The sequence below is a fragment of the Ambystoma mexicanum genome, chromosome 5q (genome assembly GCF_040938575.1).
Source record: "Ambystoma mexicanum isolate Mex_15411 chromosome 5q, UKY_AmexF1_1, whole genome shotgun sequence".
Classification (NCBI taxonomy): Eukaryota; Metazoa; Chordata; class Amphibia; order Caudata; family Ambystomatidae; genus Ambystoma; species Ambystoma mexicanum.
This window is the reverse complement of record NC_090933.1, coordinates 1,297,565,818-1,297,590,471: the sequence shown is the minus strand read 5'-3', so window position 1 is coordinate 1,297,590,471 and position 24,654 is coordinate 1,297,565,818. Positions and strand designations below refer to the sequence as shown.

Below are 24,654 nucleotides of genomic sequence, written 5' to 3'. Positions count from 1 at the left end.
AACGGTACAACGTTGTTTCATCGCCTGCTGTTTCATCGCCAGGCTTTTAAACGTGCACATTACATCATATGTGCTCATCAAATTTTTTAGGGGGGGTGGGAAAGGGCAAATAAGAGTTTGGGCGGGCGGGCAATAGTAAAAAATAAGTGTGGGTGTGGGTTTGGGGGTGGGAGGGAGTAGGACCCCTGGACAGGGTTGCCTCAGCAACCCATGTCGCACTCTGTCCTGATAGGCTGGAGTGTCTCCCGCCAAGATGACCACTCCACTGTGTGAGTGACAGCTAGGCTGTATGAATGGGGATCTTTTTGCATAAAAGCAGGGTCCTGAGGACTGAAAGAGCAACTCGAACTAAGAAGCCGAAGAGGAGGGAAGCCAAAGACATCTGCAACGACTGAACCACTGGTGAAGCCCTGCTGCAGCATCTCACCAGGCACCCGTCCACCCGAACCGTGATTTAAAGGAGCGTACCTTTTTATTCGTCGGGCAGCACCACGGCTGGTTTAATCTCTGGGTAGTGCAGTAACTCGAACCTTCCTCCACGACGAGACCCTCTCTTCCTCTGCTGGATCCCCCGAGCTGCAGGAACTACCAGGAACAACCGTCACCGCAGGAGCCACTTCTTCATATTAAGGTCCATTGTTCCGCCAGGCTGCCCTTTTCGCATGGTAGTGCTAAAGGTGTTTTAATCCTTTACCTACCTATTGGGTTGGCCGCCCCTATCTTCTAAACATTGTATTTCACCTTCTGCATCCACCTTTTCGAATCGTTAACCAAAGACTTGACTGCAGCTACAAGAACATTTTTCTCCTGGGCCCTTTGCCCTGTACCACAGACTCTGGCACAGGCCTAATGACTCTGGCTACATTTGTTAGAACTGCCTTCTCTAGATTACTTCTCAACTAGAACTGTGTTGGTGCACCTACTTCTTATAACCACATTTTTCTTCCCACTTTTTAACCTTGTGAAGTGTCATTTTGCTCGGTTTTCATTTAAGTATTCTCTATACTAAAGTACTGCCTTGCCTAAACTTGTTCACAAACTTATGGGAAGTGTTGCTAGTGTGTGTAAGAAGATATTTCTGAATAACTTGTGCTTTCCCTCCCTTGTGAGAAATTGCTATAGTGCCATTTGTGTTTGGTTTTCACTGTGCCGTTTTGCTCAGTTTTCACTCTTGCTCAAACTTGTCTACAATTTAACTAGGGAGTTGTGTATACTTTTCTTGACTGATTTTAACTTGCTTTATCAACTGTGATTAATGTGTTGAACTAGATGTGTGTAAAATAAATATATATATTCTTTTTAATACAAAGCTTTGGTCAGTGTTTCCTTGTGCCATAGCACTGTAGCACCAGGGGTGTTGCTAGGTCTGGAAAAGACCCGGGGCTACGCTGATGTCGGAACTGTTGGGACTGGGGGCTAGCTAGTCTTTTGGCTGTAGCTCCTGAGATTCTATCCGGGGCTACAACCAAAAGATCAGGAGCTATAGCCCCCTTAGCCCCCCCCTAGCAACGCCCTTGTGTAGCACTATTGTGTAAACCCTTAATACTGATCATCTCCCTCTTGAGATAAGTCTGACTGCTTAGCCACAGCTACCAACTAAATCTTTGTGGTACAGACTGATACCAAAGGGGATTTATTGCTCATACCTGTAGTCTTAATCTTCTGTAGTGCTCCCTAAGGGAACTGCACAGGATTCTGCCTAACAGGGTAGATTAACTGCGTCTCACCATCGGCTGTCTCAAACCCACTCAAGAATGCAACATTACCACTGTGACAAAGTCCTTACCTGTGTGTCGCTGCAGATGGCAACAGATATACCTTGCGGGGATGGGACGTTGAACATGCAAACAGGCGACTGAGGTTCCCTAGTGAGGTGAGGTGCCCTTTGCCGTTGCTCCTAGCCGGTTGCCGGATCACCTGGATGGGGGGTATTTGGAGAGAGGAAGTGGGACACCGAAGGTTGAGACGCGGTATCCGTTCCTTATGAAACCTTTTCCCCATCCAATCAGGTAAGGTATCTAGAAATGTAGCCCTCAAACCCTTTTCCGACACAAACACTTTCTCACGGGTAGTTAATCATTTGCAACAACGGACTAACACCAGAGCCGTATACCTGACATGTACCAACATGAGGGCCAGGCAGAGTCAGGCATTTACTGATAACTACACACACCTGACGTCCATCAACTTCCCCACTAGGATAAAAGGCAGAGCACAAAAGCACACTCTGGGCAAGGCCAAACGCACAAGGAAGCAGCTATTCCGGGATGGCAGTTTAAACCAATGAGAAAGGCGGCGAGACCAAAGAGGACAAGTTACCCATGCCTTTTTCAAGAAAGGATCATGACTTTCAAGAAGCCTCAAAGAAAAGAAACATAAGACCAGGAATTACAGCTGACTAAGGTTGTGGCGTGTATCAAAGGTACACAGGGCCCTGCCACACTGATAGCAAAGGTGGGGAGAAGCGATTGCCACTGTGGTACTGTCCTTGACTCCGACAGCAAAGCAACTCCAACAAGTTCAGCACAGCCGGTGAGTCGGGAGAAACTGATAGCAGACCGGACTGTGTTATGCTTAAGGTTGCAAGCGGCAACATTGTATGAACAAAGAACTTGTGTGATTGAACTTTATGAAACCAAACTAGTTTCCAGATACAGAGTTGTCCGGCGCCATGTGGATGCTCACTCGAAGGTCTCTGTTTGGTACGCCCAGAGCGTGTAAAAGATTATTGAACAGTGAAACTGAAGTGGTCCTGCAGAGGGTTAAGTTGAATCCTGTGCACATTCAAAAGTCTTTGGTTGCCTACGAACTGAAATTGGTCTGAGCCCGGAAGAGGGGGACTAATTGTTTAAAAGGAGATCTGAGCCCAGAAGAGGGGGTTCCGAGGTGAAAAGTAAAACTCACCCACAAAGATATTGTTGTGGCAAATGTGAACCCGACTGAGGGATGCCTGCTAATTAAAGTTGGTCCGAACCCGACTGGGGGAGGCTAATTGTGAAAGAAAGATCTGAGCCTGGCTGAGGGGGATCCTTGGGCGAAGAGTGCATCGCCCGACTTGAATATTTGGAAAGGAACCTTTCTTTGTTGTTTCTGGTACATCAGGCCCTCTGAAGCAAGAGACTTTGAACGAAAGAGACTTGAGCACAGAAGGCCCTGATGTTGGTAAAAGGAACTGTGACCTTGTGCGGAAGAAGCCCAAGAGTGTGCTATGCTCGAGTGACCAGCCTTGTCCTGTGCTAAAGACGTGGGGAAGGGTGGCCAACGGCCTAAACATCATGACTTATCATTTTGTGAATACTTCTTTCTTTTTGTAAACATTACCCCACACTATTTTGTAGCATAGTGGTAAGGATTGGCAATTTTCTTTTTTAGTATAGGCCCTTTTTATTTGACTAGACTCCACTAGGACTGTATTATTCGTAGCTTGATCCCATCCTAGATTTAGGTATAGATAGGCATTTATCCAACCCCTGATAAAGTTCAATAAACACCCTTGATCTGTGATCACTTATGTCTGTCTAACCTTGATACTATGCCTTCCTTACAGTGGTACTCAGCAGGAGGATCTCATGGGGAGGGAGGACCCCATTGAGAGCAGTGACTACAGAGAGATAATTCAGTATCCCTTTGACCCTCCTACCTTCCCTGAAAAGCCTTTTCTTACTCCTCCACCAAGTGCCACAATGCCACAATGTACTGTTGTGATATCACACCAGTAGAGATTACTGAAGAGAAAGACACTCGAACTACATTCACTGGCAGTACTGGAACGAGGAAGAGGACGCGAATAATGAAGATTACTAACAGGAACGTAGGCACATGCTCTAGACTTTGTGTGTGATTGGTCAGCTGTCATCCAAAGGCAGAGAGGGAAGAGAACAATGACGTCTACGTTCTCAGCTTGGTTGGACCGAGTACTTCGCAAAGGCCGTTCAGACCCACTGCAGAGAGAAGCCGACGGTGCACAGAAGGAAGGTGGACCCGCAGAGGCCTGACAATGCAGGTGGCGGACCGGAGAAGAAGAGACTTACCTGCCACTTACCGGAGCTGCTACACTGGCACCAAATCAGCAGCAAACTGCAGCAGAGACACGCGAGGGACCTCAAAAAATGTCCGGCTGAGCCGGAGAGGCTGCTGCGGCTCCTAGGAGACCCGGGAGCAACCGGAGGGACACAGCCAAGGTCCTACAGGTACAAGGGTAGCTAGTCTAAAGGTTGGAGAGACCCAGAGAGCTATGGGGCACAAAGCGAAGTTAAGGAGGAACACTCACTGGGGCAGAGAGACCTAGCAGTGAGGGTCTGGGACCCAACACAGATTTGTATGCCCTGAACAGGAATAGGGGGAAAAACGAACTTTGCAAGTATAAGGGACACTCACAGACCCTGGCAGAAGCGTAAACCAAGGCTGTGGACCGAAGGAAGATTAAAGCAAGATACTATTGTAAACAACCAAGTGAAGGGGGGTCTGGATCCCATACGACAAAGGCATACCCCAAACTACAATAATCTATAACAGGGTGAATTATGAACTTTACAGAAACAAGTGACGCTCACGGACCCTGGCAGAAGAGTAAACCAGGGCTGTGAAATAAAGAGAGACTGGATACAAGGAACACTGGGAGTGAGCACGTGAAGGGGGTCTGGGACCCAGGTTGGGGAAGTAGTCTCCAGACTCTATTCTAGAGGAATACAAAGGTTATATGTGCCAGTAATACTCAGAGCCCTTGGCAGTAGAGTAAACCAAGGCTGTGGGTGAAGGTGAAAGCAGAGACACAAAATTGGGAATTGAAGGACGTTGCGTACCCTACTTGGTAAGAGTGTGGACCAAGAAGAGGGGTCTAGGATCCACAGCACGTGAGAGGATAAATCACAGCACAGCTTGGGAACGAGAACCAGGCTAGTTTACCTTGTCGGAGCCCTTCGGAAGCGGGTCTGCTCGCAAAGAAACCCACTTTGTGTAACACTGGAAAAACTCTTGGGAAAGGGAATCAACCTCCAAGACTTGTGGAACTGGAAAGGGAATCAACCTCCAAGACTTGTGGAACTTTTTGTTTTCTTTTCTACACCGTTTTTGAACTTTCATTTGGAACAGCAAAGCCGGGATGCAGGACAGCAGCCAAAAGACATTTCCCTTTTCACCATATATAATTTTGTTTGTGAGGGAAAGGTTAGGATTTGGACAAGGGACGGCAAACTTTACTTTGGACATCCTGACATTGACAGTTTCATTACCTAGTCTTGTTGATGCAGGGAAACCCCTCTTAGCGGTAGGGCTAGATAGGATTACCTCCAACCCCTCATTAATCTATTGGGAATAAAAGTATTTATTAACCAATCTTGACACCCATGTGTCTGTCTCCTACTCCCAGAAATGGCTAACTTCAGAGCGCTGCAAGTTTTAAACAGTGGCACATTTCAGAGGGCACCTGGATTCAACAGAATGGGCCACATTACATGTTTGGTGGTATCCCGCCGGTAAATCTGGTGGTAAACTACCAAAAAGTATCACCGTCACTGGCACTTAGTCTGGTAAGGGTGGTAAATCCCCATTCCATGGATCCATAGTACTCCACGGGGGGATTTGCCGATATACGGTCATACCTGCAGCTAACAGCTGGAGGTAAGTCAAGCCCCTTACCTGCAAACTCGTATAGATGTGGCTCTGAGTGCAGGGCAAAGGTCTGCAAATATCTGTAGCAGCACTTGAAATGGTGAGAGGCCCCCGCAACCCCCCCAGGTGCTCTATGAAAAACCTTTGGCATCGTGAGGCACACTTCCTTTGAGGTAATATATTTGTCTACTGTCACCATGTGGTGCACCACTACATCTGCAGATAGGTTGGCCTCCATCCCTGCAAACGCTTGAAGGCCAGAAAGCCCACTTCGCACTTCAGATGGAAGTCTACAGGGAAGGTTGGCTATAGGGGCAGGACAAGTTTTATGTGTCTTAATTGATTTTTTTTTTTATTGTTTGTCTTTTTTAATTTCTTTTTCCAAACTATTTTGCAACCGGTTATTTTATTTATTTACTTTGTTGAACAGCGTTGTACTTGCCTGCTCATCGCCTTTGAGGACTGCATTTTGGTTGTGCACTTTGACCTGAATTAGGCTTTTTTTTAATTTAATGAAGGTTCCCTCATGCCCCTCCCCACTTGTAGTCCGCACCACCACTCCCTCTTCCCTCCACCCCCCTGTACCGCTAACCGTGAATGCCCATGTACATATACATGTATATGTAATTGTTTGATTTCGAGCAAAAGTGCACAATCAAAGAGCAGCTTTTTTTAAAAACGACTGTGGCCCAGCAGGCTCCCTTTGATTTGTCAGGAGTCCCTTCAGGGCTCCTCTGCGCCTGTGCCAGTTATCTGACTGAGTAGCATAAAACCTCACAATCTTATTCTGAGGGCATCAAAATTGATACACAAAATTGATGTACAAGTAATACACTTATTTACAAGAAGAATATGGCTGCTACAATTCTTTAATAAATCTGACATGTTCAAAATGCCCAGGTTACATTTTATGTCTGACAACGTTCCTCCATTCAACAGCAGCAACCTGCAAGATGGTGCTAAGGCTACATTAAGTGGTATCCATACATAACTAATGCAGGACTCATAATCAGACTCAACCTCTCCTTACTTTGATTTACAGGGAGAGGTGAAGGAGGAGGCATCACCCCTTTCACCTACGCCTGATCATCCATTGCAAGATATGGTGAACACAGAAATTGAGCCAGCTGAAACCTCTGCCCCCAAGGAAGAGGCACCTTCTGCTTGTATCCAGTTGCAGGGGAGTGAGAACAAGATACACATGTCTGCAGCTGACCCATTTAACTCTCTCACATGGTCGGCCGAGATGTTTCCGCATTTGGATGAGTCTCAGGTTCTAGCTATTAAAACAGCATTAACAAGGGAGTTTGCGTTGATTCAAGGACCACCAGGAACAGGTGGGTAGGTTTTTAAGGAAGACACCTTCTGTGTTGTGCAGTGTGTTGATGTTTGCAATGCTGCTATCAAAAGAAAATATGATATGCTGACCCACTGATAGGAAATTGTAAACATTTTCTTGTTGCTGCTTTTCCTCCATGGACCTCTATGGAACCCCCCAAATGTGTGCTGTTGTTTTTCACCCGTCCTGGTTTTTAGAGCAAATCTGGACACGACATGGCAGGAAGATGGCCAAATACAAGATGGCCAAAGGAGAGGCGAAAATCTTGTGGTACACCCTTTCAGAGTATATATGACTCTAAAGGGATTAAGCCATAAAATGCAAAAGTGTACATGAGAATAAAAGAAACACTTTAGGCACATGTCTGTTTTCACAAACATGTCCTGCACCCATCATACAAGTTACCATAAAGTTACCAATAGATAAGTTATGGGGGCACAGAGTATCCTTACTGCATCTCATTGTATGGTGACGAGTGCAGTGTAAAATTAAACAGAGAATTTCACAATGGAGAACAGAGTTCTCCTGTACTGATAGCCACAGTGACTGATCAGTACCACCTGAAAAGATGTGTTTAGCAAGGTAAAGGAAGTAAAAAGGCATCTTTATTTATTTTTTATTGGTAAATTTGATTTTATTATATAAACCTTTTCACTAAAATATAATTAATACTGTATAAAACAACACAACATAAATACAAACATATTGCCACAAATCACACATATAACACATTGGAATGAATACAATAAAATGTAAAACTGTCAATATTCGAACATCATCCAGGTACACTTAAAATCATCTAATTCATATTTAGATTTGAATTTTGAACGTAGCAAATACATGCATTAAAAACATATACAGGGGACTGGAAGCATGTCTGGTGGGAATGCTCAAAATTGGAGGAATTTTGGAAAGAGGTTACAGGTCTTATAGAAACGATGATGACCCACAAGGAGACTTTAACATCTAGAGAATGGATGTGCTGTCTTTTTGATCCAGAAATCCGTATGGTAATAGGATGTATAGTAAAGCCTTTATGTTGATGGTTATTGCGGCATGGTTGGTAATAGCGAGCAATTGGAAACAGAAACGGTCACCTATTATACAGGATTGGTTGTTTCAACTGTGGGGGTCTATGGCTATTGAATGGATGGCATACAACTTGCAAGGGGACAATGAGAAGTTTAGATATGAGTGGGCAATGATCATGGACTTTCTTAAAGGAGACTATGTGAGACAATGGTGCCCCCATAATTTACACATATTCTGTATAATGTGACTGTGCATGATCATAACAGTATGTGCAATTTAGAAAATATGACTCAACACTCTGCATGGGGGGTTGGTGGGGGAGACAGGAGATAGGGGGAGTTTAAGTTGTTTTTTCTTTCAAAATCAATAAAAATATATTTTTTAAAAATTAAAAAATTAAATAAAAAAAACATATACAGGTCGAAGAATTGTGATACGCTATTCCCTACCATCAGAATAGACCATAGGATCACGTTGGTGTCAGCTGAGCAAAAATCCTGCAAAGTTTGTAAGTGCTTATGCTTTAGTATCACAAGAAAGGATCAGATGTTTATTTTCCAAATTGGACTTTATTAGCATTTTCAGTAATGTAATACAACTTCCCACCCAAATAAGCCACGATTCCCCCCTCGAGAGGCCCTCCCCCTCCCGCTCCCTACTCCCATTCAGCAGCTATTAGCTCACTTCAATAGTGTCATGTGCAGAAAAAATGTACTCTCCCTTCAGAACAGTCTCATCATTTTCTGCCCGGTTACACAGCTGCATCCCACTATTCCACCGTCTCCAGGTGACATCGACATTAGCCAGGCTCCCTTTCCAAAACTCCTCCCAACACGTCCCCATAGGTAAATCACATCTCCTCCTCCATTGCCATTGCTGAATATTGGCCATATTTCTTAAAAAAAGGGGACCCACAGGCCCTCTATATTGCATCCGGATTTGTCTAGAAGGTGTGTTAAATACTCCATGTCATAGATAGCCCTGACTTTAGCCACCCACTCCTTTTCATTTGGAAGGTGTAGGCTCTTCCACCTCTGGGCCAAACACCTTGCAACCACTAACATTACCTGTACCATGTGCCCCTCCTCCACCTCGTTCCCCTCCTTCTCTGACCCCACTCCAAAAAGGAGGAACCACGGCGATAGCCCTCTGTCAATCCCGTCGACCCCCTTCATCCATGCTAAAACCTCCTTCCAGTAGGCTTGTACCCTAAGGCACCCCCACCACATACGAAAGTAGCCCCCCTGCACCAGATGACATTTCCAACATCTGGGGTCATACCCCTCGCACATTTTGGCCAACACTATGGGTGGGTAATGCCACCTATGTAAGAATTTCAAAGCTTGGTGCCTGTATTGCAGGGACATCGTTGAGCGTGTTACTCTCCTGCACATCAGTACCTCCCGGGGCGTCTTCGATGTCCTTCCCCAGGTCTCGCCCCACTTAATCCTGGCTGGGAGTAGACTCCTAGGCTCTGCTAACATAACACTGTAGAACCTGGCAATGATCCCCCGCAAGCCCGTCCTCGCAATCAAAATACGCTCAAACTCTGTCAGTCCCCTTTGTAGGTTCTCACCCCACTGGTCACCCAGCAAGGCTCCCTTTATTTGTAGGCAGCGGAATACTGATAGCCTTCCCACCTACAAGCATTCCTCCAGTCTCATTAGCGGCATGAAGGCCCCCCGTTCCTGCATCTGCCCTGCCTTGCAAAGCTCCCCCTTCATACCACAATTGGCAAGCCAAGAGTTCTTCAGCCCCATCCCGCAAAGATGGGGCCCAAATGCAGTTTAAGGATGATGACCACCTAGTGAGCCACCTGTTCTCCCCCTTCCCTCCAAAGAGACCACCAGTATTGTGTGTTGTAGCACCCTCTTCGGGATGCACGCCCTGGGTACCCACAACTATTCCCCCAAAGAAACGGGGGTCAAGACTGCATTGTCCATAGGCACCCACTGATGTTCAGCGAGTGTTTTGAGATGATCTACCATAACCTGAAACTGGGCTGCTCTATAATATGCCCAGAGATCTGGAAGTCCCACCCACCCTCTCCTTAGGTAGGATGATGACTTTGTAAGCCACTGTATGCTTGGCCCCTGCCCAGAGAAACTTCAACAGCACTGCCTTGACTTCTTCCAGGAACGCTCTCGGGAGCACCACCGGGAGCATTTGGAACAGGAAAAAGAATTAGGGTAGCATCACCATTGTGATGCAATTTAGGCGGGCCATCCATGTGAGCCTTAACCTAGCCCACCTGTCTAAGTCTGTTCGCACCTCTGACCATAGCGGCAGGTAGTTCTTCGCAAAGAGGTCCCCATAGTTGTGAGACACCTGTATCCCCAAGTATTGTAAAGAGTCCCCCTGCTCCCGGAACGGCAAACCCTTAATATACTCTTTCGAGGGGATTGGGTCCTCCGACATATTCCATATCTTTGACAGTAATCACCACAGCTGTGCTGCTTAGGAACATTTTCGGCGTCTGCGTCCTAAGTCGATGACGTCGATGCGCCGTCCCCAAGGACCTCCTCCGACGGCCGACGTCACCCGATGTGATAAGTAGAACGCACGACGCCCGTAGCCTTAGTTCCGTTTTTTCCGTGAACGTGTTTGCTTTGTGAATCTCGGTACGCCTCGACTCTTTGGAGTTTCTGTTGTAATCTTCTCGGTTCTTTGAACCTGTTCGGTTTTGTGTAAAAGCCTGTTCGTGACGATGTCTACCTCGTCTTCAACCCCGCGTCTGGGCTTCAAAAAATGCGGGGACTGTGGGTCCAAGATGTCGGTAACGGACTCGCACAACGCCTGCCTCTGGTGCCTCAGGGAGGCCCACGACACGGACGACTGTGTCGACTGCCAGTCGCTCACGGCCAAGGCCTTGCGGGAGCGCAGGAAGAAGTTGTCGGTAGGTAGGGTGTGTAAGCCCCGGAAGTCGAGGTCTGCGGGGCTTTCGACGGATGATTCGAGAGGCATTCCCGGAAGCATCGGCATCGGTCGCCTTCTTCCGAGGACTCCGCCCGTCGGCGGTTCGATTATCTCACCATGCAAGCGACACCGGAGGAATGGGCTTCCTTCGGGAAGAAGATGTTAGCGATTCTCGAATCGCAGGGCACCGGTCCGTCCGTGCCTCCGTGTGGGGTCAGTCGTGATCGGTCGAGAGACACCGCTCGCACGCCTTCGGGCTCGTGTGGTCAGCATGGTTCGCGTGAGAGGTCCCGCTCGGACAAGGGTAACCGTTCTCGCCATGCCCGTTCCAGGTCCCGGTCCTCGACGCGCTCGAGACCGTGTGATCCTGTGCAGTCTTCAAGGAAGACGTCGACGCCTGTGGCGCCGAGGTCGTCGACGGCCTCTCTAGAGGCTCCGCCTCTGAGGGGGTCGTCAACGCTGTCGGCGCTGAGGTCGTCGAAGGACACGTCGGAGCTCTGGCTTCGAGGCCTGTGTCGACGCCGTCGATGCTGCCGGCGCTGCGGCTCACGTCAACGCCTTTCGAGGCAGTGGTGTCGGAGGGGCCCTGTGGCACAGGGGAAGACCCTAGAAAGGCTCTGGCTAAGGTCAGGCATAGCTTTGGTCCCCAGGTGCCTCCCTCTCACCGCCTGGAGTACATTTCAGAGGTTGATGAGGGCTCTGATGAGGGCTTGGTTCCGGATACAGTGTCAGATGAGCTTCTCTCGGGCCATAGCCAATTTGAAGACCTGAGGCAGTCACTGCATGATGCCAGTGGACTGGACACCTCTCCGGAGGTGGAGTTTTGTAGACCTCAGCCTGGCACTCATGCCGATTCTTTGTACCGGCGCCTTATGTCTCGGGTCACTGAATACTTGGGATGGTCGGCTCCCCTAGGGGAGTTTGTTCAGGATGATCTTATGGACATCCTCGATCTTGGTCCCCCACTGACCTGGTACTGCCGTTTCATATGGCTCTGCAGATTAGTGTGGCGGCGGCTTGGACTGCTCCGGAGAGTCTCCCGGCAGTGGGCAAGTCTTTGTCGCGAAAATTCCGCCCAGCCAGTAGCGACCCCTGCTACTTGTCCAGGCACCCAACTCCGGAGAGTTTGGTGGTGCAGGCGGCTATGGCCCCGGCAAAGCAGGCGTCGTATCCTACCATCCCTCCGGATAGGGACGACAAACGTTTTGATGGCTGGGCGAAGAAAGTGTTTTCTTCAGGGGGTATGGCGCTTCAGGCGGCCAACTCTGTATGTGCCTTGTCTCGTTTCACACACACTCTGTGGAACTGTGTTGCATTAGCGGCTGCACATATTCCCGAAGGGGACGAACGGGATGGTTTCCTTGCTATGGTCCAGGATGGCAAGGATGCCATGTGTGAGGCCGTTCAGTCGGGTTTGGACATGGCAGATTGTGTCAGCCGGTCCATGGCAGCGAGCACCGTAATACGCAGGTTTGCGTGGTTGCGGAAGTCGGGGTTCGCTCCTGATGTGCAGTCCCGGCTCCTCAACATGCCCTTTGACGGTGAACATATTTTTGGCAGCAAAGCTGACGAGAGCCTTGAGAGGTTGCAGACCTCCAAAGCTGCAGCAAAGTCGTTGGGCGCTGCAGTTCGACAACCTCCGCCTTTTCGTCCTAGGGGACAACAATGGAGGGGAGGTTCCTTTCGTTATTACTCGTCCTTCAGTAAAGCGAGAGGAGCTGTCAGTCAAAGAGGCCACCGTAGGAGTACCAGAGGTGGAAAACAGGGTACTCGAGGTGCCAAAGCCGCTCGGGCAGTTGCCTCTCTGCCCTCAGGCAACGCCGCAGCCGCTACCACTCAGTCATGAGGCCATGTCACATGGTTCGCCGGTTGGGGGAAGGCTGGCGCAGCATCTTGTAGAGTGGCATGCCATTACTTCAGATGTGTGGGTTCTGGAGATCATAACCCACGGCTACTGTCTTCCCTTTCGGCAGAGGCCTCACGACAATCCATCTGGGAACCTCTCTTTGAAGAGTCCGGATCCGCTCCTTGCGCAGGAAATCCAATCCCTGCTGGAGAAAGGCGCCATAGAACTGGTGCCTGTAGCGGAGAGGAACAAGGGATGGTATTCCCCTTATTTTTTGATTTCAAAGAAAGACGGGGGATTGAGACCCATCATGGACTTGCGCGGTTTGAACAAACTCCTCCAGAAGGGCAAGTTCAAGATGGTTAGTCTTGAACTTGTACCGGAGCAAGTCCTGGTCAAGTCCCGTTTTTCCGCTACACGCTGCAACCTCGCTGAGCCTTCCGTGATTTCTACTCGAACTTTTGGACATTTTGAACTACAACGCCCAGAAGGTGAAATTCAACAGAAGTATACTACGTTGTGTACAAGTATACTTGGACTATATCTAACGTGAATTTCTTTTTGTAGGCATTGCTTTTGATCTCTGTGGGCGGCGCTATAAAGCTTTGAACGCGCGCGCACCGCGCGCGCACATTGAAGCAAGTCCCGGTCAAGTCCCGCTTTGCCGATTCGCCGCAGGGTTGCGAGTGAAGAGTGGAAAGGTAACTTTGTTACCTGATTTACACCCCCCTCTCACTTTATAAAGAAAGCATTATTTGTGCGTTTTCGTCCGTATACTTTAAAAACAAACATGCCTGACACACGCGATGCTTTAAGCGTCTCGCTTACTACCTCTTTAATGACATCTAAACAAAAGAAATTAGCTCGCATTTCTAAAAAGTCTATTACTTTGACTCCAATTCTCCGAACTCCACTGGCGAACAAAGACATCTGCACTTTCTGTGCCAAACGTAAAGCATGTATGCCAGATGAAACCCCCAATATGCCGCACCCATCCACATTGACAGCACCCATGGCGGCTGGCCCGAGCATTTCGTCTTGTTTGCCCATTGTTCCTGGTTCTACCATTTGTCCGCCCATTGTCTCAGATACCACTATATTAGCAAATGCACAATCTGAGTCGGTGTGTAAAGAGGTAAGAACTGTTTTGCCAAATGTGTGTCCTTTAGCCACAGTTTTGGAGATGTCTGCTCATGTGCCTATTTCTCTGATGTATCTAATAGATCAATACATGCGAGCGATGGAAAATTAAGTAGATCTCATGAGGATCATCCTTGTGGGGAAGCAATTCAAAGCATCATGGGTTCTACCATTAATTCCATACATGATTCTTTCTTATTACCCACGACTAGGTGATGTTTACCAACTGACACATCTGCAAACCCAATGGAAAATTTGGCTTTAATCGAAATCACCTTAGCAGCTGTAAATACAACTCTAGCTAGCCTATACAAATTGTTTGAACCGCTTGATCAAAAAATATAATGTCAAGCCTTTCAAATACAACAGCTAGCTGAAGGAATTGTGAAGCTGCCTGACACTATCCAGATGCCACCAAAGTCCATCTGTAAGGCTGACGTGGCGGTAGGCCCTGACCACCCCATGACTGCAACACAGGGGTCCAAAGGGCCCATCGCCTTTAACTCAGCTTTACCTTCTTTTGCAAATATCATTTGTCCTGTTACATCTCCTTCCCCTGACTGCTTGACCATCAATGACTCTTGGATCAATCATGACAGCAGTCCAAAAAAAAAAAAATCACGCATGTTGCCAGACAGTCCCTTCTTACACTCACTGACTTACAAAAAATAGCAAAAGTCCGTGGTGCCCGATTAACAAAATCAAAATCTAAAATTGCACCTAAGAAGAAGGATGCCATGAACTGCCAACATCAGGTGGTCCTGCAAACATTGCCACCATCTTTCCCCCCAATGTACTAACCAATTTGTCCTTACACCCAACTTTCAAACTTCCTCTTACCACCAGTGAAGGTCCTGTGTCCTCTGTGAACCTAGTGACATTTAACGTACCAAGTGAATATGCTCCTTTCTCAGAAATCATTGACTTAATTGATGATCCTTTGAACAGGAACCTGTCCTTGAATCCCTCCTTTCCTCATACTTCACAGATTCCGGCGAATACTGTCCAGAATACTAAACATGGACAAGCTGCTGTAGGATGTCCAATGGTGGGGCACGCCGTCAAACAATCTGATCTACAAGAGCAGATAACATCTATAAAGGCGGCGGTAGAGCCCTATTTAATTGAACGTGCTGCCTCGTGCCCTTCAGTTAATGTCTCAAGTGGGCCTAACTTGGGCCATCCGTCTCATACACATTCAGTTCATACCAATATCAACACAGTGAGTCCCGCGCAAAACCTATTAAATGAGCATATGGGTGGTTGGAAAAAAGTAGGTTTTGCCCCAGAGGTGGGTCTCACTCAGAAAAAAGAGAACAACTCTTCCATTCCTACAACCAGAAAGTCTGGCACGCAAAGTTGCAAGCAGACTTGTGGCAATACCTTTGCAAACTGTCACTCCCTAATTCTTAAATGCAGAGATGCGCCCCATGAACAATATGATCTATGTAGGGCTAGCATCCTAAAAATCTTCGGGATGTAAGTAATCTGCAGGATATTGCCTCAAGTGATATCGATCAGGTCGAATTTGTGTGCGACCAAAATCTTGCTATTGATCGATTATGGATCAAATCTGGGCTAGTCCTGAATTCGATCTGCAAAGAGAAAATGGTACTCTTTAAAATGGGTTTCCTTACTGCCCAGGACCCGGAACGTCTCATTGAGGAGGCTAAAGAGTACGAACCATCTTTGTCCGCACCGTCTGCTCCCCAAGACTCTGCTGGATGCCTCTGTCCTTATTGTGGGCCGGCAAAACCTCCTACTAAATCCACCTCTGGCACCCTCCAAGCATAATGATTAACCGAGTATTCTCAGGAAAAACACACCTTAGTCTCTTGGAATACGAGAGGCCATTCTCATTTGCGATGGTCAGCTCCATCTAATATCAGCAATTACGATATAGTGGCCTTGCAGGAAACCTGGCTTGTGACAACCCCTACATGGGATGACCATGATATCATTTTGCTCCCGGCTTCTACGGCCACCAGAGGGAGACCAACATCTGGCCTTTTGGTGGCGGTCAAAACGAGCAAAGGACTAAGGATTACTAATTTTATCCAATTAGTTAAAATCACAAGCTCTGTGCAATCACTGGCTTTAATAAACTTATATCGAAACCCTCTAGGATTGACTGACATCTTTTACAAAGATCTCACCACGATGCTAGAACTAATAGCTTGTGATAAGCATGTTGGTGCCACCTTCATGGTTGGGGACTTAAACCTTAACTGTATTAATCCAAAAACGACCTGCCAAAAGCGTGAGTCTGCCAGATGGTTACATTTTGTATGAGACCATAAATTATATATGGCCAATGGTGCTATTTCAGGCGACATCCCTGCGAGTGTGATATGGGAAAGAGGAAAGTCCCAATCAATCATTGACTATGTGTTTGTCTCGGATAGCCTCTTTCATAGGGCCACTAAATTAGAAATAATAACACAATCTATTCGTGATCATCACATGTTAACTTTTGAATGGCAAGGCCACTATGATCCTATGCTATCGACACAACGATGGTCAAAACAGGTCTTAAGTGTAAATGCTGCGAGAACTCGTTTTAAATGGACTGCTGCCTCCCTACATGTTCTCAATCTCGCCACTCAAGGGCTACTTCTATCAAAGAAGGACTTTTATGTAGATATCCTTCCAAGTTTTGGCTCTGTGCATGCTGATAGATCATGTAATGTTCACACACATAAACACCAATATGACCAAACCATGCAACAAGCAAAACGCACCTATAGGAAAGCTTTAAGAGCCACACGTAAACTGCCTATAGGTGCACGACAAGGCATCCGACAGAAAATTAAATGTCAATATCGAAACTGGAGTCGGTTTAGAAGGGCTACACTGTATCCGCAGGATGGCGAAGCATTCCTGGCCGCTGCACGCAACAAAAATTCTGCTCAAATATGGTCACTACTTAACAGTGCGACGTCTCGAGCTCAATTGAACCTCCAATTATGTGGAGTTACTGAATCTCAGTGGCTTGGACATTTCCTGAAATTATATTCTGACTCTAAATACGCCAATTTTATCTACACACCTGCCTCATTGAACTGTTGGGACTTGGAGCGTTCACCTAATATAATTGAAATTCTTATCAAAAAGTCATCTTCCTCACGTGCCGCAGGGCCAGATGGGCTAAGCAATTTCATGTTCAAACAGAATCCATCTGAATGGGCGATAATATTGAACAACTTATTCCATCAGATTATATGTTCCAAAAAAATTCCAACATCATGGCAGTCTTCGCTGCTTGTTCCAATTTTTAAAAAGGGCGACAGGGAATCCTCGGCAAGTTATCGTCCCATTGCCCTGCTCGATGCTCCCAGGAAGATCTTTGCTCGACTTGTATTACGGGATTTTTCCCGTTGGACGGTGATCTACCAGCAGCGAGATCCCTGTCAAACGGGCTTTGTAGCCGGATTGGGCACCTCCGTTAACTTACTGACCCTCAATGCTTTAAAGGCCCAAGCACAGTCATCTAAACAGCCAATGTATTTTGCTTTTGTTGATCTCCATACAGCCTTCAATTCCGTTTCTAGAACCAAACTGATAAACAAACTGCATCTGGCCAATTGTCCTAACACTCTGTTACATTATATATGCCCTACATTCGTCTACTTCCATCATGATTCGTCTAACTGTTTCAGGTCTTTTGTCTGCGGCATTCCCAACCTTTCGAGGGTTGAAACAAGGCTGTGTGCTGGCCTCTGCCATCTTCAACTTTTTTATACAAGATGTGAAACAAATTTTTTCTCGTGTGGTCTCAGACTCTCCAAAAATGAGTGGCGCCCCTATTAAAGCTTTGTGGTACGCCGATGATTTAGTGTTGGTCTCGAAAACACCAATAGGCCTTCAAAAATTACTGTCTGCACTACATGAGTATTTAGAATCGAATGAGCTGGTAATCAATTCAAACAAAACACAAGTGGTTGTTTATGCTCTAAAGTCCACCAAAAGAAGGCCATTTGAGTGGCAAATAGACAGTAGGATTGTTGAAGTAGTTCCAACATACCTTTACTTGGGAATTTTATTTGATGGTTCTTCGCCTGTGGATTCGCACTCAAGGTCCTTGGACATAAGATCATATCTGCCATCTCTCAGACAAAAATCATTTTACATAAATTTGGAAAATTTATGATCAGTCCAGCTATAACCTATTGGAGGCAAAAAGTAGTACCAAATATATTATATGGTCTCGAAACTAACAAAAAATGTCTGTCCAGACACTTTGCATACATTAGAGGCAAAATACTGGCGAGGTGTATTACAACTCCCTCAATGTGTTCCAGGACCTTGGCTAAGACTTGAATTAGGTTTGACGTCCTTGAGTGCAGAATACCATTGGAGGTTATGTGCCTTGTTTAGGAAATGTCTTATTTATGATAAATCAGATACTATATTGGCCTTATTATCCTCCTACATGTTAACCTCGGATCATCACTTTGTCAAAACGTGGATGGCACAGATATTTAATATTTTGGCGAGAATTGATCTGCCTTTGGAAATGCTCATTGGTAATCCGACCAAGGCAAAAGAGAAACTGTTCAGATTTGACTGGATCCAAACGAGAATGAGGTGTTTGTCATACAAAGACTTTGAAATGTTAGTCTTTGAACATAAAAGTCGTGGCGTATTAGCTCCATACTTAAATCAATCCCCTTCTCCGCAATTAAGATCAACTATTTTACGGCTGCGATTTAATCTTTTTCCAACTCCAGATGTTTTGGTTAGAAGGAAGTTGTTGCCGGTAAATAAAAACTATTGCACTTTCTGTGAGATTGTGGGGGTTAAAGAAACACTCCAACACATCCTCTCTGCCTGTCCAGCGCTAACTGAACTTAGAATGAAATACTTTGAATCTCATTTATCCTATTTCAGTGAACTAACTCCTGAAACTCGGTGGTCGATATTACTATCCACCAATTCAATAAGCATTCGCATTGCCACTCATAATTTTTTGGAGGCTATTATGTCAAAGTGTGTGTCGCCCATGATATAGAGCTATAAATATGAGGACTATTAAATCCTGCAGTTGTCTGTAAGCATTGGAAAAGTTAACTTGTGATGGGCCTACCTACAATTTATGAAAGATTGTCATGTCAAACAATGATGAGACTTATTTTATGCATTAATGTCAAAATGGCATTGTGGGTCTGAATTATATTTATGTTTTCAGTTCTGTACCTGATATTTTAGAACCTGCCTTTTAGTTAAGTCTTTCAGAAGTTAGGCCCTTCCAAATTATTCCTGATTTAGATATTTTATGGTTTTATTTTACTTATTTGGATTAATTGTTAATCTTATTATACTTTTAACAAAATGTACTTTAACTTTGTTTGATTTTTTGTTTATACATAATTTATAAATGAATTTGTTTGAATATTGAAAAAGTTGTTTATTCAACTACATTCAATAAAGAATAAAAAGATGGTTACTCTCTCTCTCAAGTCCTCCAGGCCCTTTAACTTCAGGACTGGTTGGTGTCTCTTGACCTCAAGGACGCTTACTTCCATGTGCCGATCCATCCCAAGCACAAGAAGTACCTGATGTTCGCGGTTGGCGACTCACACTTTCAGTTTCGGGTCCTGCCGTTCGGATTGACCTCCGCCCGAGGGTTTTCACCAAGCTCATGGTGGTGGTGGCAGCGCATCTCAGGAAAGGGGGGATTCACGTCTACCCCTACCTGGATGATTGGTTGATCAGGGGGAGCTCACCCGAGCAATTCCTGGATCATCTGTCCGTCACCTGCCACTCCCTTCACAAGCTGGGCTTCTCCCTCAATTTAAAGAAGTCCCATTTGATGCCAACACAGCGGCTCCAGTACATCGGAGCAGTGCTCGACACATCCCTGGGGCTGTGTTTTCCTCCCCAGGTGAGGGCTCTTCACATATAGCAGATGGTGTACAAGTTTCAACTTGCCCAGAGGCTCCCGGCGTTCGAGTTCTTGAGGTTGCTCGGCCTCATGCCATCCTGCATTCTTCTAGTGCCAGAGGCTCGGCTGAGGATGAGATCTTTGCAGTGGGCGCTCAAAATGCAGTAGTCGCAATTTTCCGGCAGGATGTCGGACCCTGTTCAGGTGCCGCCCTCGGTCGCCCAGGACCTTCTGTGGTGGGCCGTCAAAGGCAATCTGATGAAGGGGGCTCCGTTTTGGCTTCCCTGGCCGGAGGTGACGATCGTGACGGACGCATCCCTCACGGGATGGGGAGCTCATGCCAACGAGTTGACAGTCAGCGGTCGTTGGTCTCTGTCGGAGTCCAGACTCCATATCAATCTGTTGGAGCTGAGGGCCATCAGGCTAGCCCTGAAGGCTTTTCTGCCGACTGTGCGAAGAAAGAGTTTCCTGATCCTGACGGACAACACGGTGGCCATGCACTACCTCAACAAAAAGGGGGGGGCAGGGTCACTTCCTCTGTGCAGGGAGGCGATGCAGCTCGAGTTCTGGGCCATCCAGCAGGAAGTTTCGATCTCGGCTGTTCATCTGGCAGGAGACGACAACAAGACGGCGGACGCTCTGAGCAGACAGAGCACGATCTCTCACAAGTGGGAGCTGGCTCAGGAGATTCTCCTGGAGATCTTCGCCCTTTGGGGAACCCCTCAAGTGGATCTCTTTGCCTCCAGTGTCAAACGGAAGTGCGAAAGGTCCTGCTCGTGGGAATTTCCTCCAAAAGGAGCCTTAGGAGACGCGTTCGTGGTGGAGTGGTCATTCCCATTGCTGTACGCATTTCCTCCAGTCCCTGTCATCCCGCAAGTACTGCAGAGGTTACGGAGGTTCGGTTCCCGGATGATCCTCATTGCTCCGGCGTGGGCCCGGAGGATGTGGTACCCAGACCTTCTCGACTTGTCCATCTGCCCTGCACGTTGTCTTCCCTACCGAGACGATCTGCTCTCACAGGAGGGGGGTCTGGTTCTCCATCCAGAGGTCAGATCCCTCAACCTTCACGCTTGGCTTCTGAAAGGTTGAGGTAAAAGGATTGGGACCTCCCTGAAGACGTGTTGGAGGTGTTGCTCTCGGTCAGACGGCCGGCAACAAAGTCTCTGTACCGTTGCCGTTGGCGTAAATTCTGCGACTGGTGCAGAGTTTAGAATGTGGATCCTCCGCACGCAAGTGGGGACACTCGGGCGTCATAGGCCCATTAATACCAATCTGCGGCAACCCAGACTTTTCTCCGGGCCTGCATTCACAAGCATTTGCCATATGGAAATCCGGGGGCCTTCGGACAATATCAGACTTCCTGGTGGAGGGCAACTCCCTATCGTTCGAGGAATGTAAAGCCAAATTCAAGGTCCCAGAAGTGGAAAGATTTAGATACACCCAAATAAGACATTGGATATCGCAAAGGACCATTAAGGAGAAAGGCTCCAGAGACCTAACGCCATTAGAGCTCACAATGACAACAGTTCCACTCAAAGGGAAAGTTGCCATTCTATATCGGCTGCTGGATAAACATGACGTCGCAACAAAAGAAAAATACATGACCGAATGGGAAAGAGACCTGGGGTGACCCATAGAAGAGGACACATGGACCAAGATCTGGACCAGGAATCAGAAAAGCTCCCAATGCACCACCAACAAAGAATGCAACTACAAGATCTGTTACAGACATTATATCACACCCGCCCGACTGCACAAAATCGACCCGAACATCCCGCCGGGCTGTTGGAGGGGTTGCAGATCCGAAGGCACCCTGCTCCACATGCTATGGTCATGTCCACAAGCAGAAGCCTACTGGCGAGAAATCCTGAATCACATAAGAGCAATTACAGGCCTCACCGTTCCCTGGGACCCAGGAATAGTACTGCTGGGTGACACGGGTGATGGCGATCTTCCCCTCACGGACACTTGGCCCACCTATGTACACATCTCCTAACAGCAGCGAAAATCGTGCTTGCACGCCTTTGGAAAGACCCAACAGGCCCATCTATCCCGCTGTGGTGGGCCAAGTGTTGGGACACAGTAGTGGCAGAGAAGATCACGGCCCTACGCGCAGGGAACCTGAACAACTTCCAGAACACTTGGGCCCCGTTTATGGACTTTGCGGAACAATTCCCAACTCTATCCCGTCAACCCCCTCTTACCCGTTGGCTAGGCTAAAGAAGGACTAAGAAGTATCACAGCAATCGAACCTCTCCTCATCACCACATATCACCAGAAACTGAACTGAAGCAAACCCCAGCACCCAATTCCCGCCACCCAAGCGGAGGATTGACTAAACTAAGAACATAACATGCGTTTACAATGCAGAAAACCCTATGAAATGTCTGATGTACCTCTGTAATGTTAAACCTCAAATAAAATGTTATATTGAAAAAGAATGTGGATCCTTTTGAATGTGACATTCCCATGGTTCGGTCTTTTTTGCTTTCTTTGGCCCACAGGGGCTTGCAAGTGGGTACCATTAAAGATTCCTTTAATTTCTCAGTTTTTGAAAGGGCTCACTAATGTGTTCCCTCTGTCACCTTTTCTGGTGCCCGGTTGGGATTTGAACCTTGTTCTTCAGTTTCTTATGGGTGCTCCGTTTGAGCCTTTGCATTCTTGCCCTTTGAGACTGTTAACTCTTAAAACTGTGTTTTCGGTTGAGGTTACTTCCGCTTGCAGAGTGAGTGAGTTACAGGCACTTTCAGTTAAGCCACCCTTCACTGTGTTTCATAAGGTTAGGGTTGTCCTTCGAGTTCGTCCTTCCTTTCTTCCGAAGGTGGTTTCGGAATTTCATTTGTACCAGAAGGTTGTTCTTCCGGCATTCTATCCTCCTCCGTATCCTGGTAAGGAAGAGGAAAGGCTCCATAGGCTTGATCCTAGGAGAGCGTTGAGCTTTTATATTTCACGCATGTGCCGGGTCAAAGTGGATGATCAACTCTTCATTGGTTACGCTGGAAAGCGTTTGGGACAAGCTGTGACGAAACAGACTTTGTCTCGTTGGATTATTTTGGCTATCTCCGAGTGTTACCGCTTGGCGGGTAAGGACCTACCGGCTGGCTTGCGGGCCCATTCTACCAGGGGTATGGCTGCATCTACTGCCCTACAGAGGGGTGTTCCTATTCGTAACATCTGTGATGTAGCCACCTGGGCTTCTGTACATACTTTTGTACGTCACTACTCCCTCGATTCCATCCGAGGACAGGATCTGGCCTTTGGCAAGGCAGTCCTTTATTCCGCAATTTGATTGGGCATGTTAAATTTGTGTTCTAAATTCTTTTCCCGCCTCCTTGCTTTGGTACTGCTTTGGGAGTCTGTCAAAGATATGGAATACATCGGAGGACCCAATCCCCTTGAAGAACAAGTTACTCTCTTACCTGGTAACGTTCTTTCGATGGGATGGTCCGATGACGTATTCCATATCGCTCCCTCCCTACCTTCCCCGCTGCAGAATTTCTTATGCGATTGCAGCTTACGTTTCCGCAAGGCCTTGTGTGTCTGACTGGCAGAAGACTGGTGTCACACGTTCTGGGGGAAAAAATTACAACTGAGGCTACGGGCATTGTGCGTCCTACTTATCACATCGGGTGACGTCGGCCATCGGAGGAGGACCTCGGGGACGGTGCATCGACGTCATCGACGTAGGACGCAGAAAATTTTCCGAAGCAGCACAGCTGTGGTGATTACTGTCAAAGATATGGAATACGTCGTCGGACCATCCCATCGAAAGAACGTTACCAGGTAAGAGAGTAACTTGTTCTTCTCTGCCGCCGACAATTCCCCCACCACGTATGCTACCGACTTCTCCAGGTTAACCTTAAAGCCGGAAAACTCCCCATATCGCTCCAAATTGCCCAAAAGACACAGCACTGATTGCGCCGGCCTGCTGGTATATTGGAGGGCATCATCTGCGAAGATGCTAACCCTGCACATCAGTCCCCCTATCGGGACCCCTCTTCTCTCCTATGCCCTAACCCCCACAGCCCATGGCTCCATAACCAATGCATAGAGCAACGGGAAAGCGGGCACCCCTGTCTTGTGCCCCACGTTAGCGCAAACGCTTGTGACATGCTCCCAATCCCCACCATCCTAGCATATGAGTTGGAATATAGGGCCCATCTAAACCCTCTTTCGAGGGGATTGGGTCCTCCGACGTATTCCATATCTATGACATGTAATCACCACAGCTGTGCTGCTTCGGAAACTTTTTTCGGCGTCTGCGTCCTGCGTCGATGACGTCGATGCGCCGTCGTCGAGGACCTCCTCCGACGTCATCCGATGTGATAAGTGGGACGCACGACGCCCGTAGCCTCAGTTCCGTTTTTTCCGCGAACGTGTTGCTTCGTGATTCTTGGTTCACGCCTCGACTCTTTGGAGTTCTGTTCTTCTCGGTTCTTCGAACCTGTTCGTTTTGTGACAATCCTTCGTGTGAAGATGTCTTCTACTTCGTCTTCGACCCCGCGTCCGGGTTTCAAGAAGTGCGGGGAGTGTGGGTCCAAGATGTCGGTGACGGACTCGCACGACGCCTGCCTCTGGTGCCTCGGGGAGGCCCACGACACGGATGACTCTATCGACTGCCAGTAGCTCACGTCCAAAGCCTTACGCGAACGTAAGAAGAAGTTGTCGGTAGGTTGGGTGTCCAAGCCCCAGAAGTCGAAATCTGCGGGGCTTTCGACGGATGATTCGAGGGGTGACTCTCCGCGTCATCGTCGGAAGTCTCGTGGGTCTCCTTCTAGGAGTCGATCTCGCCACTCCTCAGCCTCTTCGAGGCATTCTCGGAAGCGCCGACACCGGTCGTCTTCCAGGTCCTCTTCGGAGGACTCTGCCCGGCACGTCGCTTACCCC

The 24,654-nt window shown here is 47.5% G+C and overlaps 1 protein-coding gene across 4 annotated transcripts in view; it reads left to right on the top strand.

Moving 5' to 3' along the window:
- Positions 1-24,654, top strand: part of LOC138498049 (NFX1-type zinc finger-containing protein 1-like) — a 1,106,230-nt gene that overhangs the window by 442,269 nt on the left and 639,307 nt on the right. For all 4 annotated transcript variants that reach the window (XM_069621891.1, XM_069621892.1, XM_069621893.1 and 1 more), the window contains one exon: positions 6,653-6,947. In XM_069621891.1, the coding sequence (XP_069477992.1) occupies positions 6,653-6,947 (295 nt within the window). The remainder of the gene's footprint in view (positions 1-6,652; positions 6,948-24,654) is intronic.